General features: G+C 39.6%; 1 protein-coding gene across 17 annotated transcripts in view; it reads left to right on the forward strand.

Annotated features, from left to right (window-relative positions):
- LOC101173607 (slit homolog 2 (Drosophila)) overlaps positions 1–17,673 on the forward strand; it is a 96,811-nt gene that overhangs the window by 55,332 nt on the left and 23,806 nt on the right. For 10 of the 17 annotated variants that reach the window (XM_078943638.1, XM_020703006.3, XM_078943639.1 and 7 more), the window contains exons 5-12: positions 9,717–9,788; positions 10,583–10,654; positions 11,730–11,801; positions 12,047–12,210; positions 12,316–12,327; positions 12,583–12,721; positions 16,067–16,138; positions 16,334–16,405. In XM_078943638.1, the coding sequence (XP_078799764.1) occupies positions 9,717–9,788; positions 10,583–10,654; positions 11,730–11,801; positions 12,047–12,210; positions 12,316–12,327; positions 12,583–12,721; positions 16,067–16,138; positions 16,334–16,405 (675 nt within the window). Of the gene's footprint in view, positions 1–7,849; positions 7,939–9,716; positions 9,789–10,582; positions 10,655–11,729; positions 11,802–12,046; positions 12,211–12,315; positions 12,328–12,582; positions 12,722–16,066; positions 16,139–16,333; positions 16,406–17,673 lie in introns of those variants that run through there. The other 7 variants (XM_020703015.3, XM_020703023.3, XM_078943637.1 and 4 more) reach the window with 2 other exon arrangements.

Here is a 17,673-nt window from a genome sequence, read left to right on the forward strand (position 1 = left end):
GACGAGTTCTGCAATAAATTCAGTCACGGTGCTGAGTTGGTTTAAAAACTCGCATGCAGAGACGCCTGCATACACCCAACCTTTCTGTCATAGGCAGCGTGAAAGTGTTAGAGGCGGGGTTATTGACTCGTACACGCAGAGACAGTAGCGAGCAGCAAGTGAACACACCACTATCGGAATACAATTAATACTGTCTGGCTGATGGATTAGACTCATTACACATGGAGCAGGGCAAAGGAGGGCGGAAAAGGCCATCTGCAAAGCTTGAGAAAAAGACAGTGGTAGCCAGAAAGAGGGTGAAACCAAATAGACAATGCTAGTGGGGAAGTATCCAGTTACATTCTGAGTATCTGTCCCAAAAATGTTAACATTTTTTGGTTTTTAAGTAAACTGACCATCAAAATGTGCACACAATGCAAAAGCTACATACACTGTTAGCATTTCAGTTGAACTCTTAACAATCAATTGCATGGCTTATGCATTGTCTAATCATGAAAGGAAAAAAACTATTATTCATGTTCTAAGATAAACTGTATGTTCCAGATATGATTTCAAGAGAAAAAAAGGTGCAAAAACATGGTGGAAAAAGTGTTTAACCCTTGTGCTATCTTAGATGACCCCACCCTTACATTGACGTGTTCTCCCTACCATGACAAAGGTGGATAAAAGTGGAAAGATTTCATGTAATCCATGGACACCAGTGAAGATCACAAATCATTGAAGAAAAAAGGTTCAGCGCACTGTCTAGTGGGTCTAGATGACCCAACTCCTAATGTTAAAGTGCCTAGGACAGCACAAGGGTTAAAGACATTTACAAAAGAAGATCTCTTTTGTAAAAACACATGAAAACATGTGAAAACATTAACAATATAATTATTTTTATCCAAAACTCAGAAAACAGGAGGAAGAAAAATAATCTAGCTTGCACCTTACATTGTATATATGTAACAGACAGTCCTATCTGAACCCAAACTGCTTGATTGATCGTTGTTGGCAGCAAAAAATCTATAGACATGGCATGATATCCATGGAAATCTCTGATGTGAAGACATTCAAGGATAATACTAGGTGGTTGATTAAATGAAAATGAAGGGTAAAATCAACAATGGGAAAATATGCGCAAACTAAAAATGCTAAATTAAGTGTAGGAAACCAAAGCAGTTTTTGAATTTGCCAATTCACACTTAGCAAGACCGATACATCAAGAATCTGTAGATCCTCTAAGGCTTGCAGCATTACTAAATAAGGATAGTTCAGGTTTGTGTACTTTCTCTAAACACCAGAATGATACAATCATTGTTGGAGAAAGTTGCTTGCCGAAAGGCCCCATCGGGGCAAAGTAACGCATCGTGTCCAATGTCGGGTGGGAATTTACAGTAAGGATTATCAGCTGTTGCTCGGTAGAAATGCTATTAAACATGAGACATCTGCTCCACATTATCCACAGCAAAGCTGGAGCACTTTATGTAATAGGGCAAGGTGTATGCTAATAGAGAGCCATTTCAACAGCAGCTATGTACCAATGGAGTGTAAGCAATATTTGTGGTAAGAAACAGATGTTGGAACAATCACCCATAACAGACACCTTGCTACACGCTAACAGAACGGTGACCAAACTTGGAAAATGCACAATGTTACATACAAGACAAGTAAACTCCACCCAAGATGCATTGAGAGATTTTTTTTTTAATACGTCAAAACAATCCAGCTTCATTGACTCACTATACCAAGAGAGACAGAGTGCAAAACCATAGATTGGTGAAGTGTGTCAACTAATGCAGAGCAATACAAAAAGACTGAAGGAGGGCTTTGTGGGGCTGTTTTTTGGTGGTGCTGTGACAGGATTACTGGACCAGAACAAATCCTCCACCTTTACAGGATAAATGTAGTTCAATTAGAAAACCAAGAACAATCAAATGAAGCCAAACATGAGACCCCACAAAGTTAGGAAGAAACTAGCAGGAAAATGGTTTGTTTATAAAAAATATTAAACTGGAGTGACATGCAGAGTAACAAGCTAAGAGAAAGCTAAAGCTGAACTATCCTGACAAACGTGATATCAGAAGATACAGAGAGTGTGTGGAGACAGATCAACTTAACAACTTGCACTAGACCAGATCTGAGTCTTGTTGTAATTAAACTTTCACAACAATAGTATGACCTAACAGAAGAACAATGAACTAATATGAAGCACATGTTCAGATATCTAAAAGCCACAAAAGAAAGATATTTTACAGAAAATGCAGAAAAGGTTTGGAAACTTTCAGTGATTACAACAGGCCAGAGGATGTGACTGACGGACACACCACTGCTTTGTAGACCTACATTGAAAATGTTGATATTGTGGTCCTACATTGTTCTTCCTACTTCGTCAGCTGACTTTAAGGCATTTGCTGCAACAGTGCAGGTGTATGAAGAGAAACAAGGCAAATTGACTTTAGGAAAAATCAATACAAAGATAGAGATGTGAGCAGCCTGACATCAAGAATAATTTTGCAAAGTCAAGTATTGAAACTGGTCAAATTATTCTGGAATAATACACGATCCCTGCAAATGGCTGCACACATCATGATTAAATCACCAACAAATGCAACTTTTGTAATGCGTTAGAAAGTTGTCCCCATCTATAGTGCCGCAAAAATACAGGTTGAAGCTGAAGAGCTTTGATGTTTTTCTTTTTGGAGGAGATAGGAGACATTTATTAGTACAGTACTACAGTAACATGGAATTTTAGTTTTTGCTTTTGAGATCAGAATGTGAGATCAAGAAGAGGTGATGACAAATTGGGCTTTGAGTGTGCTCTCTACTGGTTAAAGTGGACTCTTGTGTGAAAAGTGACAGGAAATGCTGGTCTCTGAAAACAGGTGTATTGCATTAGTAGAATAAAGAAGGTCTGACAAAAACAGATTGACAGTGAGCTTGCGCTTACTTTTCTCTGTTAATGGAACTGTTGGGTGAAGAATCCAAAGTGCAGGGGACCAGGCGGGACAAAACCATGAAATAAAGGGAGAAACAAAAGGGTGATAATGCAGATGACCTGACCACCATGAACCCAAACCAGACACGTAAATACACTGAAGATCATTGTTAACTTGACTGTGACGGGGGGGACACAAAACCTGATAACAGAGCTTGACAAGAACAAAAAAAAAGAAAATACGTAACTAAAGTCAAAACAGCAAAATCCTCACAGTTACATGCCATGATCATCTTAAACACAAAGTCCTACCGAGCAGAAAGACTCTGTCAATACAGACGGTGTGGAAATTTAAATGACATCAGCTCAGAGCAGATATAAGGCAACACCAACCAAAATTAGATCAATGTGTAAAATGCTTATATTACTAATCCACAACATTCCCAATGCTGCATGTTTAATTTTTTTCCTATATTTAGATTTATAGATAAAGTGAATATTTTTTTTTATTTTGGTTTAACTGGGGTGGGGTGGTTTTGAAGGACTTTAACAGGAACAGCTAGTTTATTAATAAACAGCTCAAACCTTTGACAAAACTGAAACATGATGAAAGAAACATCTCTTAAAGTTTAAAGAAGCACAGGTGCAGAGCATGATGGGAATTTCTGTTGAGACAGCTTTAGCTATAAATATAAACATTACAGCCTTCCAGTTAAATGCTTTTCAACTATCCTCATATGCAATTATTGTATTACTGCAAGCCACTGTCTGTTTCCCCTCCATAAGTGTGTGTGTGGTTTAACAGATGTATTTCTCACTTGTCTATAATTACGCGTGTAAACATTTCTGGTGATGTCATGATCTCAGACCTCTGACTAATCTGTTCCTGGTCAGAAAAACAACGTCATCAGTCTGCTTTTACAGATTCATCCACTCAGCAGAATAAAAACCTTACAATCACAGGTTACACAATCTTTGCGATAGTTACAGCGCGATGGAGGAAGCATTGAACCACGCACAACCGGGACACATCCCCTCCGTCAAGTCAAAGTGTCGCTTAAAGTGTTTACCCTGTTCCAGTATCCATAGCAACCCTGTTACCTGGCATTTAAAGTATGCGTGTAAGACGTGATGGTGAATATTGGGAGAAGACAATGAGACGGGAGGAAAGCGGGGGGGCTGCAGATCTGTCATTCACAAGCAAAGTCAATATTTGTTTAGAGGAGACTCACTGAAAGACGGTGGAGCAGATCTGTGTTGGAGGGTTTTGGTGTAGGTGGCAAAATCATCTTAAAGAAAAACTTTATTTATGATTACAGGTTTCTGGCTCATGTAATCTTGCTTGTATGTCATACATTTGTCCATCAAATTTTGATAATTCCTGTTTAGGATGCTGGAGCCTATCCAGCCTCTGTCGGCTGAGGGCAGGGTACACCCAGTTTGCCAGTCCATCACTGACAACCACAAGGGACAATCCAGAATCACCAATGAACCCATGAAGCATGCTTTTTTTGGGACTGTGGGGAAGCCGGAGGGCCTGAAGACCACTCCACAGGGAGAACATGCAAACTCTACACAGAAAGGACCCAGCTGGGATTTGAACCGGGGCCAACCACATGACCATGCAGCCCATCGTGCATGGAGAATTCAGGAATGTATCATGTTAGACAAACCTGTATTCTCCGTTTAGAGCTCAGCGGGTTTGGTTTCCCTTATATTGTCATCAGAGAGCCTCCTCTCCTCCTCCTCCTCCTTTTTTTTGGAAAGTCTTTCTCCTTTTAATTGCTCGCAGGAGTGTGATCTTTGGGGGATCGCTAATGGAGCGGCTGTCTGAATTAGCAGCAGGATGCATTCAAATACACACAAAAAAGTCAATCTCTCCGGCTATCCTGAACAGTTTTTGTTTTTTCTAAAAATCCAAATCAGTTATTTAATATCTGTTTTATTGTCCACCTTTCCTATTTCTCACCTCTTCTTCTTTTTTTTAATCTTTTTTTTCCTTTCCAGCTCCATCTTTGCCTATTCATACATTCTTATGGTTAATAGGATTAGGTTCTCCGAAAGGGATTTGAACAAGATGATTAGTTTACTGCTCTGCCAGCTTGTACCCAGCCACACATGCTCACACACCTCCACGGGAACCCCCACTTTTACCAGACCTGGGAAGAATCTCATGGCAGTAGGTCCTATACAAAAGAGATTCAGAAACTGTACAACCGTGGGCAACGGAGTGAGTGTGTATATGTGTGTGTCCACTGCCAGAGAGAAAGAGCAGGGTGGAGGGGAGAGGATAAGGGCAGGATGTGTGAGAATTGAGAGCAGCTCTTTCATGCCCAGGTCTTCTTAGACACGGAGGGTGTCAAAAGCCCCTCTCACTATAAAAAAGACCCTTTAGAAAAGCAGCACTAAGCTCTTAACACTCGAGACCTGACTCTATCAGGCACACACACACATTTAAGTGCACGCATACACACACCGCGGGCCACCAGAGGTGAGAAAAATAGGCAAGAAAGCGGATGACATCGAAGAGACTTTTACAAATAAAAGTTATTTTCTTTAAAACTGAAAACATTTTTGGGCATCTGTGCACCAGCAGCCTCGTTTTTTTTTCTGATGATGGCAAACTGCAGTGTTGGGTGTTTCAGCCAGCTGCTGAAAGAGGAAAAAGATCAATCAAAGAGAAAGGGATCAGACTTTGGAGACTGAGACTTAATGCAGTTCCCTCTGATCACCTGCAAGACGCTTCAGTCAAGCTTTCTGTTCTGTTCTTGTCGTTTAACCATAAAAGGAAAAACGAGTGCAGCGCATACAGCTATTAGGAATGCAGTGCATTCTATACTCACATTTTCCTGCATTTAAATCAAGGTAAAGAGCTGCCTTCACTTTACTTCTCAGCTCACAGCTGCCTTGTTCAGCTTCCTCTATATTTCAAGAAGCTTGATTCTGCTGACGATTTCTTCATTAAGGATTCTTTCTTGCCATTGTTGCTTTTTGCTTTCATTATATGGATTACACCACAAATCCTTCTGATTTAATCTGTTGTTTGTTCTATGGCACATAATCTAAAATAATTACACTCCAAAAACAGGCCCGGATGAAATAAGTAAAAAATTATTAAAATTTTGAAAAACGTTCTTTTAAAAAAGCAAAAGAAAACTTGCCAGGTTAGAAAAAATTGTCTCATCAACATTTCTCATCTTAAGAAAAAAGTTCTGGTCACAGACATGTTTCCTTAAACCTAGAATATGTTACTATTGAAAGACTTTCTTGATAAGATTGTTTTTTGTTGCAAGGGTTACATTTCCAATTTTCTTTACTTTTTTTACTTAGGAAAGTTAAAAAAAAGACCCTTGCTTTTAGGCATTTTTACTTGAAACAAAGGTTTTTCTGTTTTTGCAGTGTCTCTATGATATTTTTTGGAATCATTCTAGACTGAAATAGATTAGACCTTTAATAATTGATGATTTTTATTTATATATATATATATATATATATATATATATATATATATATATATATATATATATTGTGGAGTGCTTTGACACTATCTTAATTGTTAAAATAACAATTTAAGGAGAATTTTTTTTAACCATAAACAACCCCAAAAATATTTCATACTCCCACTTTTTGAGCTCTGTCTGTCACAGTTGTGTATGCACACACTTATTGAAGTCTGTTTTCTTGCCTCCCGTCATGAATGCAGGCTGTCAGCTGTCGGTTTCTCGCTGCAGTGTGTCTGGGACAGTGAACCTGTGTGTGGGTTTGTTCCGCCTCCGCTTTCAGAGAAGTTTTTAACTTAGCAGCATGATATGGTTTCTGTGTGGGTCCTAAACCTCCGGCCCCCTTCATTTAAAAGCATACACACTTTGTCCCTCCTCTTATACGTGCATACACACACACACACACACACAAACACAAACACACTGGGCTCAGTTGGAGCCTCATTTAATGAAGCTAACCTCCCAGTCTAGGCACAGGGGCACAGGTGAGGGGTTAAATCTTAAGGAAGTCCGAAAACAAACCCACTCTAGGGTAGACAGAAAGGATGCAGAGAGGAAGATGAAAAGGAAGAGGTTAAAGGAGAGGAAGCTAAAGAAAAGAAAGACTTAGAGGTGGTGTTGAACATTTAGCAAGAGTGAATGAAGGCGTCTCAGCAGCAAACTGAAAAAGAAAATCCAGGCTGAAGTCCATGATAAGTCCGTTTCTTAATGTGCGTACAACTCGCTATTCAGCCTCCATCTGTGGTGGTCTTTTGTGAAAAAATGAGGTTTAGAGAGATTTTCTGCATCTTTTCAAGAGATCCAAAGCCACTCTGAATTGCAGAATCACATGCATGTAACTGTGAGGGGGCAGGGGTGTGTGTGGTAGTCTTTGTGTGCACATTTCTTTTCATTTGTCAAGGATAAGAAGTCAAAAATAGTAATAACCAATTTTCTAGATTCAAGATCATTTAAAGCTTCCACAATAATGCACAACTTAAGTGTCAAGTAGACTTTAGATATGTTGAACACCTGTTGCATCAGGTCTTTATACGCTAAATAAATAATGATGCCCTTCAGGCTGTCTTATTTCAACAGGACTGATCCACCATCAGTGAAGGGGGGAAAAAAGACCACAATGTTAAACATTTCCTTCCAAAAATGCATTTAAGAGTAATTTAAAGTGTCTATGGCACAAAAATGGTCAAAATAATCACTTTTTAAACTTTTGAATGTACGAATTTCCAAAACCAAATCCGCACAAAAATTCCTCTGATCAGATCTAAACTGTAGATGATTCTGTGGATTGTCTTACTGTCTTTTTGTCAGATCCTCCTTCTCTATGTTTATCATATTTGTGTTGCTCAATTGATAGTGTTGCGTGTCTCCATGGCAAAAGTGCTTGTAAACACACAAAAGTCAGGTTCGTGTGTGGTCTCAAACACACACAGACTCATCTGCTACCAAAAAAAGATCTGAACACACTTGTGTGTGTGGAGTTACGGCGCATTTTACTGAGTGTTTGTTTTAGGATTTTTAAAGGTACGTCTGCTTTCTCTTTGTCCTCCAGGAATAGTATCAGTTTACATGACCCAAAGTGTGCGTGTGTGTGTGTTATTTGTTAAAATATATCTGGCACGAGTGTTTATACAGTGTGCATGTAAAACTGCAAAAAACGAAACACCATCTGTCCTTGTTTGTAAAATCAAATTCCATAACCTTGTTGGCTGTTTTTGGCTTCAGACAGCATGGAAGGCATGCGTGTTTTAGTCCTCCCAGATGTGAACGTTTGAACGATCAAATGTCAGCTCAAGTCAAATGTTTGCTTTATTACTGGATGTAGATATCTTGAGTTGACGCTGCTTTGTGGCCAACATCTCTGCAGTTTTGACGTCGTTAACAATAAAACGCATGTTTTCATTTGAAAATTCAACTACAGTGACAGAGTTTTCAGCTACAATTCTTATCTTGAAGATTTAAAATGATTGATTTTTTAAAAATCTTGATCAAACTTGCAACATATGACTCTTTTCTGATAAGCTGTAGTTAACCGTGGAGAGTGTGCTTACACGGCTGCTTTGTGCCCCTGCAGTCCACGCTGTCAATCAATGAGCCCGGTGCTCCCACATGCGTGGTGTGTAGAAACCGCCAGTTTTGTTATTTCAGTCGGACATGAAGGGGACTAAGGCTAAGAATAGTAGATGTTTAAAGCTGCCAGCTTTAATTTTTAACAACCTTTGTTTGGTCATTTTTTCCCCCTTTTCTTTATGTATGCAACAAATGAAATTTCAGATGCCGTTGAGACGCAGCAGGTGGGGACATGGGAGGGAGATCGATGATGCCTGCAGAGCTGATTATATGATCACAACTGCAGGAATCTGAGGAATGTGCACATTAGCTGTTAGCTGATTAGCACTGCGGAGGGTACAGTTGGGGTCAGGAGCCGGAAAGTCATTGGTGAAAGGTCAGAAAGGCAGTCTGGAAATTGATTGATGTGTGCACGCACACTCAGGAACCCACAGACACGTTGTGCAACATTTTTACTTCTTTGTGTCCTTTCATGTATGAGCTGAAGTAATTGTCGTGCTTGAGCTTTTACCTCATTTATGTATTTATATGTGCACATGTGCACGAATGGGATTAACACCTCTGCTGGTGTGACTATTTGCGTGTGCATCCCTCGGCACCTGCATGTGAGTGTCCTTCACTAAATTAAGTTGCTCGCCAACCCCTGATTGCTTGCATTTAACTTGCTGGAATGCGGCGCTGTGTTTCTGCCTGACACCTGTTCACGTGTTTGTGTGTATTTATATTGCTGTGCGTGCGTCTCAGTGTGCTGCTGTCCAAGCTGCAACTTGGTTAAAGTGGCTGAAAATTAAATATCAAACCCCAAATGGTCACAGACACACACACACACACACACACATCCATCAGTCAGAGGCAGAGGGTGGGGTAGGTGGGGATAAATGGGAGTAAATGGAGCAGAGATCACTACTGCCCCCTACAGGCTCCTATAAAGCTGCCTCACCACAGCTTTCATGATTGCAGTTGAACTGCATCTGGCCTTGGATAGGAGAATACCGGTCAGAGATAGATTTCTGATGGCGGCTTAGGGGTTAAAAAGAGATAACTGATTGCATTTAATGGAGTAGGCTTCTCCCTGCGAGAAACTTGCTTTTGCTGATGATCTATCTTGCACTGCTGCAATTTCGTGATTGCATCAAGGACTTGTGCTGCAAAGTGGCTCAGTGAGAATTTTTGACTTAATTTGGTACCAAATCATCTTTTTTTTTTCTCTCCCTTTCTGCTTCACCTTCCAGCGACCTCAGCGAGAACCAGATACAGGGAGTTCCAAGGAAAGCCTTTAGGGGAGCTGTAGAAATCAAGAACCTGTAAGTGTCCCTCTGGGGAAACTTCTTCTGCACATACAGCATGTGGAAGAGTGCATTCATACCTGTGTGCGTGTTGTTATTGGAACATCCTAAGTGCCTGTGCATCAATATTTAATTGTGTTAAATGTCATGTGCCTCCTGCTTGCTGTATTGACTGGCACCCTCTCCTAATTAGCACTAGTGTGTGTGTGTTTGTGTGCCACACTGCTGGCATTTTCCTGCTTTCTCTTTGTTTCGGCTCAGTCATAATTAATATAATTGCTGATTGTTGGTTACTTCATTGGTAAAGCAACTGCCCAGCAGTAAAGTTCTATAAATATTGATTTATTTAGTAATTCCCTGCCTGCTGATTTTTTTTCCTCTCGCATCAGACAATTTTTTAAATGCCATGCAATTATTTTAAAAGGACAAGGATTAGGTGCGTGTTTGTAAATGTGTGTGTGAGAGCGAGTGTGTGCACTAGAATGCAAGGGAGCGCACATGATTTACTGTCCTTATGTCTTAATTAAATTGTTTCAACAAAGCTGCTCCCAGAAAGAGCCAGAGACAGGGAAACGATGTGAGTTGAAGTGCGTCCACATTAGGTGTCAGATAGGAAAAGAATAGAAAAGGATTCAGGAGCGCATCTGCAAGGCATTGTGACTCAGAGGAGTGAAAGTGAGCGTAAAGGAGACAGAGAAGGGTTGAGGATGAGTTTTCTTGGAGAGCTGATCTATTATCCTCAGTAGTTCTGAAGATCTACTGTAAGAAATCTATACATCATCAGCTTTTCTTTTGTCCCTGCATGTGTGCAGCCAGTTGGACTACAACCACATCAGCTGTATTGAGGATGGAGCTTTCCGAGCGTTACGTGACCTGGAAGTGCTGTGAGTACAAACTTACTCAGTCAAAAGGGCAGTTTCTTTTAACAGTTGGTTAACCAGAAATTAAATGCAATCTTAATCTTTTCTTTTAAAATTTATATTAATTTCTATTTAAGTGAAACTGTCTTCACTGTATCGTCAGTTAATTTTTGAGTCATTATTGTTACCGACAGCAAAGGCTGCTCCACTGCAGAACCTTTGACAAAAACAACTTCAAGTGTTGTCCTCTGAAAATAACAAAACTGCAGGGCTTTATTGAGAATTTTTATTTTAAAAAACACATTTAACGAAAAACATAATATTTACATGTTTCTTAGTATTGGTGACCATAGGAGATTTACAGAGTTGGTAAAACTTTAGTGGAAATTAATTATGAGTTCAAATGTGTGCGGCTGAAACCTTCCAGTCTTACCTTCCATTGCAGAGGAGAGCATCTGCAGGCAGATTTCAGATGTTAAAGTGAGCTTTATTTGCATAAACATATCTTTAGAGGTTAAATCAATGCCATTGGAACTTAAGTAAGCATCCTCTTCAAAAACAATGGGATTTAAAGAGCATGATGGAGGCCATGTTGAAAGGAAATTAAGATTGTTTGCATTTCTGAGAATTGCTTTATTCAAATCATGGTGAATCAGGAGCAGATGAAAAAAATGCCATTAGAAAAGCTTGTAGTTGGAATTTAGAAACCACAACTGGCCTCAAGCAGCCTGCTTTGATTGCTTCTTATGGGATGGAAGACGACTATACCCATGTACGTCTTTGTTTTCCTCGTCTGAGCTGGCATCTGGCTCAAAACTGTACGGCTGGATAGCTCCAATGTTGCTCGCCATTTTTGTGACATCGCTAATGTTAGGTTGGGGTTTTGAGAGGCTGTAGGCTAGTGGGAAAGCGTGTCAACAGATGGGTAATGGGGATGAAGGTGGGCTTACTCCGTGCCAGCACAAGACAGAGGTGAATTTCTAATGAACTCCTACCGCTCTACAGAAACTATGTCCTAGAAAACTTTTTTTTTACAATGTTTGGAATATGAAGTTTTGTTAAAATGTATTTATGTATTGATTTGTCCTTTTATCCTTAGCACCCTTAATAACAACAACATCAGCCGTCTGTCTGTGGCCAGCTTCAATCACATGCCAAAACTCAGGACTTTGTAAGTGACAACACATTTGGTCAACAAAACGGGATAAAGAATTGATCCGTCATCCTTCAATCCATTGATTGACCTGTACTTTCTCTCCTCCGCCCACCACCACTCTTGTTTACCCCGCCGTCAAATTTGTTTTGCTTCCTCTTCCTCCACCTGCTCTCATCACTTTTGTTCTCCCTCCCTTCACTGTCACTGTCAAATACTCCCCAATCCCCTCCTCTCCTCCCTCCCGCCTCATCTCTGCCCAGCCGCCTGCACTCCAACAACCTGCAGTGTGACTGCCATGTAGCCTGGCTCTCCGAGTGGCTGCGACAGCGCCCCCGCCTGGGTCTTTACACGCAGTGCATGTCTCCTCCGCATTTGAGGGGGCATAATGTGGCTGAGGTGCAGAAGAAGGAGTTTGTGTGCACAGGTAGGTTGAGATCGCTCATGCTTGTGTGCTTTTTTACTGTTTCTCAACAGCAAAAGTATCTTTTGCGTCATATCTTTGCTCCTTCTTCTGCTCATGCTTTTCAAGATGCGGTTGAAGGTCAGTATTTATCTTCTTTTGCATGGCTTCTCTTTATTTTTTGACATTGCATTTACTCAAATATTAATCTGTTTGCCATAAATCCAGTAACATCTAAAGTTACATTTCAGAAATGGTGTCTTTCTTTATAAATTTGTCCGTCCGATGCAGTTTTATTTTAATTTTAAATGCTGTTTCATAAAAAGGGGCAAAGGATTTTTTGTAATCATACAAAAACCTAATCATGGATCTTACTGGCTCCCTGTCTTTGTGTAGGTCACCAGTCGTCATCATCTTCCTCCTGCAGTGTTTTACAGTGCCCAGAGTCCTGCACCTGCAGCAACAACATTGTGGACTGCAGAGGAAAGGGCCTGACAGAAATACCCACCAACCTTCCCGAAACCATTACTGAGATGTAAGACACGGGACACTCCACACTGTTGCTTCACAATTCATTTAAACTGCATGAAAGTCTCAGTCAAACCTCAGAAATCTTGCTGTTTCACTTTGCACCTCTCAATCTTTTTCCTTTTGTCCTCCTCCGCCTTTCTGTTTTAGCATTTCTGCATATGTGTGTGCGTAGAGAAATAAAAGCATACATCTGTGAAATTAGAATGTCTGCTCATGCAGTACTTTCCCTTTTGAGGGAATAGAAGAGGAGTGAGGGGTAAAACAATTTAGAGATTAATCTGAAATTCCATACTGGTGTCTAATAGTCAGAATCAAGAGGGAAAAAAATAAAGCAGAGCTAAAACAAAAGTCATTATATGCAGTTACATGCTCAGGAACTCAAGACAAAAAGTTTGCTGCATTCTATGGACATCTCTGTTTTCTACATAACGTTTGTGTTGTTCTTTGCACATTCATCTGATTTAATGAGCTGCTCCAAAGCACAAGCCAACAGTGTGTAATCAGCTTTTTGCTTTCCAACGATTCACCCCACCACTGCAAAAGCAAGTTACGGTTCTACAAGGTAGAAGAAACTACGAGGAGTACACCCACCTTTCCCTCGTAACAATCTATTCTGATGTGGATGGCGAAGATGGTTATGTTTTGAAGTCTGACTGTTTTTTACAAGATGTGAATCGTATCAAGAAAGGAGACATAGTCTGCTTGAGGCAGAGGAGGAGAATGTTAATCTCACTTCTGAGCTGAGTCTATTAAAAAACATAGTCAGCTCATTAGCTCTCCACAGGTTTCCATTAGTTTGATCCCACTTTTCCTTGAACCCCGTAATCTTCTTCATCCCTGACCACACAACCCACACATTGTTCTCTGGGAGCTTACTCTTCATCTTTTTCATGTAAACATCATTGCTCCCTTTTAGCTTTGTCTTCAACATCTTTCTGCAGACCCCTACAAAAGAAGAGAGCTTTATGAGACAAACTGTTATCATCCACGACTGATCTGTAAATGTTCTGTTCATTCCATACACTATTTAATACTTTCAAAGATTTAAAACCACGTTTAGACATTCAAGAAATGTTTCCAGGTTTTAAGTTGTTTTATTACATTTTATCAAGCTCTTCTTAAAATCAACTTACTCAAGAATTTTTGTCTCTTTAAGAGCTACAATCTAGAAAAAAGAAATTATTATTAAAATTAGTCAAACTCCTGTTGCTCCATACTCTAAACAATAGAAAAACTTGATTTAAGACTCAAAAAAAAACAAATTGCACTGAAATTTCTGGTTTAATTTTACGGATGATATTTTAAAGTTCAATGAATATTGACAAGTTAGACTGCTATTCATTGTGATCGTTTATCTAAGATCATATTCTTATTTTGTCCCTGTAATTGAAAGGAACTACAATTAGGTTCATAAAGGCTCAAAAAATACAAACCATTTACTTAAAATTAGAAAAAAGCATTTACAAGGCTGTATAACATTCCAGTTCATCTAATTCTATCTAACAGATAGTTTTTTGAATGCTTTGTTTCAAAATGTTGATATTTTATTATGTGATTTTCTAAGTAAAAAAACGATTTGCTCCATGGACAAATGTTTTTGTTATTTTCTAGTCTTTTCTTGTAAGTGTTTCCTCTTTCCTATTTTAGGCTACTTCTTTTACTGTGAGGCAATCTTACAGATGTTTCTCGATACCTATAGTACTTTTCTGATCGTCTCTAAAAATGTTGATGCTGTAAGTCCAGAGTGGGATTTTTTTTTTTTGTGTTTTTTTTTTTTTTGTGTGTTGAAGCTTTTGACAAACTGTCGGAAAGTTGGACCAGTGGGAGCGAGAGAATCATAGCTGAAACCTCCAGAGATAGCCAGAGAGTGCATTTGGCTGTCATGCTGATGGTGTAAAATGTCGGGTCACCAACCACTAAAATGTCAACTCTGTTGGTGGAAAATGCAGATATGAACTGATCAACCCCATATCTGGGGTTGATTACAGGCCACGTCTGGGAGAAGCGAACAAATTCTTGTTTTATCTCTGATACAATGGGCTCATCTTTATCATTTAACCAGTGACCTCACATTATATTGGAATGAAAGAAAATATTCTTCTTCTCCTTTACATTTGCAAAATTTCATGTTCATTAATGAGAGATTCTGAAACTCTTTCTGGGGGTATATTATAACTGTCAAAACATAAAGCCTTATTTTAATGAACGTTTTTCTGATGCAGACAAAAACATAATGATTGTGACTGAAACAAACTACCATTGTTTCTTTTTTTTTCTTTTAAAGTCCCACTCCAATCATCTTTTGATCTATTTTAAAAGTGTTCCCAGTGGTCTTTTATTTATGATTAAACCATTTTTAGCCAAATTTATCATTTATTTCATCATTTTCCTTAACAAAGTTTCCACAGAACGGCAGTAATTCGTTTGAAATTCATCTCTGAGTTGATGGCGGGACTGTTGGCGCTGTGTACGATTTTAATGTGTAAGACTGATTAGCATTTTAATTTGGTTTCTCTTTGAAAACAAAGACATACACGAATCCTCTCATATGCGAGTAGATGCATCAGATGGAGCAAAGCAGGGAGTTTGTACCCTGACGACTGTAGCACCTATGTCACTGCTACAAGTTTTTTCCAACAGCATTTTTTTGTCTGCTTCTAATTCACAGCAATTTGATTTAAAAATACTCAGAAATGCAATTTTTAGCTTAATCTCCCTAATATATGTCCTGCAAGAGAAAAATGCTGCAAAAACATGTTAAAAACACTGTTTTCATTGGAGTGGAGCTTGAGTGGAGCATCAATTCACAACCAAGGTTGTCTCAAGGAGCTTCGCAAACATATCCAATGCAACCTGCCGTACCCAGAATGCAGTTGTGTGAATGAGGGGAGGAAAACTTCAAAATGAAAGAGAATAGAGAAACCTCCAGCAGAACCAGACTCGGCCTCATAAGTGACCAGCTGCACCAGTGGCCCTCTTACATGAGAAATGTTTAGTTGTTTGGATTTCTCTATTATTCTTTCCCTCCCTCTTCTTCACACTTACTACTTGGTTTATTTTGTTTCGCCTGACAGACAATGAGTCAGACTGGCACTTGATGGAACACTGCTCAGATAGGAAAGTATGTGTTTGTACTCCCTCTGTGTTTGTGTGTCCGTGTTCACATGTTACCAAGGGCAGGAGATCAGAGAAATGTCAGACTTTGGCTAGAGCCATCAAAGTGCCTTATCAGGGAAATGTTCCCTGCAGCTACAGCCTCTGGAAATGAGCAACAGCAGTCCAGAGATTGGGCGGTGATAGGGAAATGTTAATGTCTCTTCTCAATGGCTGTGTGTATGTTTGGTTCCAGACGACTGGAGCAGAACGCCATCAAGGTGATCCCAGCTGGGGCCTTTTCTCCTTATAAGAGGCTGCGCAGGATGTGAGTAGATCAGAGCAAGTGTGGATTTTTTTTTTATCCTGTCAGCCATCCATTAAAAACTTTCTGCTGATAACTCTGCGCCTTGTTTTGACCCCTTTGTTGCGCTTTCTGCAAGCCTTTCTTGTTCACTCTCTCCATCTTCGTTCTCTGCTCCTCTGTTTCTCATTTCCTTTTTGCCTTTTACGTGTTTTTTAGAGACTTGAGCAATAATCAGATATCGGAGCTGGCCTCAGATGCCTTCCAGGGCCTGCGTTCCCTCAACTCTTTGTGAGTATTGTGTGTTGTTTGCACCCAAGATGTAGTCAGAGCCATGTGAAGCCTTCATTACAGCCCACTTTGTATCTGTACCCAAAAAAGAATCATTAATTTTAGCTTATTTAATGTCAATTACAATTGCACAGCTCTTTAAAAAAAAATCTAATCCTTAACTGTGAATATGCAAAGAATTTCTAAGGAAGATAAGCTTTGATTTCCACAGTTTTGTGGTTAGGAGACTGAGTTCTTCCCCTGGGTACTACCTAAGTGTACTGAAATACGACTTTATGTACGCGTGACCTTTAAGTTGTACATCTTTAAATGCAAGTTTTGTGTGCGAAGACATATGAGCAAAAGGTTGTAGCATGGAACTTTGCAGCTGGATGTCCTCAGCATTTTGCTCCTTTAAAGGTTTGTGTACTTGAAAAGCCATTTTCAGGATTGCAAGGCGCTGCAGCATCAATTTGTGATGCAAAATCATTTACAGTATGTAACGACTTAAAGGAAACTTGGATCTAGCGCACACTGAATGTAAATTGTTACACGAACCACTGTTATTTGTTCCCACATTAACATTCATAAAACCAGCATTCTCTATATTCCAATAACCAACTATAACTAGCTATAACTTAAAGGTGTTGCTCATCAACCTTAAAAAGAAAAACCGTACTATTTTCTATCAGATTTTCGCATGCCAATCATTTCTTTGCATTCATTAGTTTAAAGCTGTTTTTTTTTTTTTTTTACACCAAGTGTGTCATCATTCCTTTAGAAAATTAACAAACAACAAAAAGGAAACTTTCATTTTTTGTGAAAATGTTTCAACAGAACAGTGGAGTTTATAGTCCTGGACCATCTGCTTTGCATGTGAAGTTTAACAACAGAAGAAGGGGAGAGGAGCAAAAACAGGGAGCAAGTTACTTGATGAAAGAATTATGTTAAGGTCTCCTCCTCCCAGAGTCAATAATTCATAAATGCTGAATTGCTGAATGGAGGTTTGCTGTCACCTCATTACACACTCACCACAGACATAATGGGACACATGGATTCATGCTGACGCACCACATACAACGTGGCTTTCACATTAAGCTGGCTCTGTGCATTCTTTGTGTGTTAGTGTTAGGTGAGAGCATGTAAAATTGAGTTGTGTTTGCACATGTAGATCCACAGAAGAGGTGGTGAGTCTGTGAGGCACAAATGAGGCGTCCATCCTCCAATGAAGTGTGAGCACTGTTTCAAGTCTCCCAGGGATTTGGTCTCTGCTTTGTGGAATAAAGCCC

Source organism: Oryzias latipes, assembly GCF_053564925.1.
Source record: "Oryzias latipes strain Hd-rR chromosome 1 unlocalized genomic scaffold, Olatipes_Hd-rR_3.1 chr1_Y".
In the NCBI taxonomy this organism is placed as follows: domain Eukaryota; kingdom Metazoa; phylum Chordata; class Actinopteri; order Beloniformes; family Adrianichthyidae; genus Oryzias; species Oryzias latipes.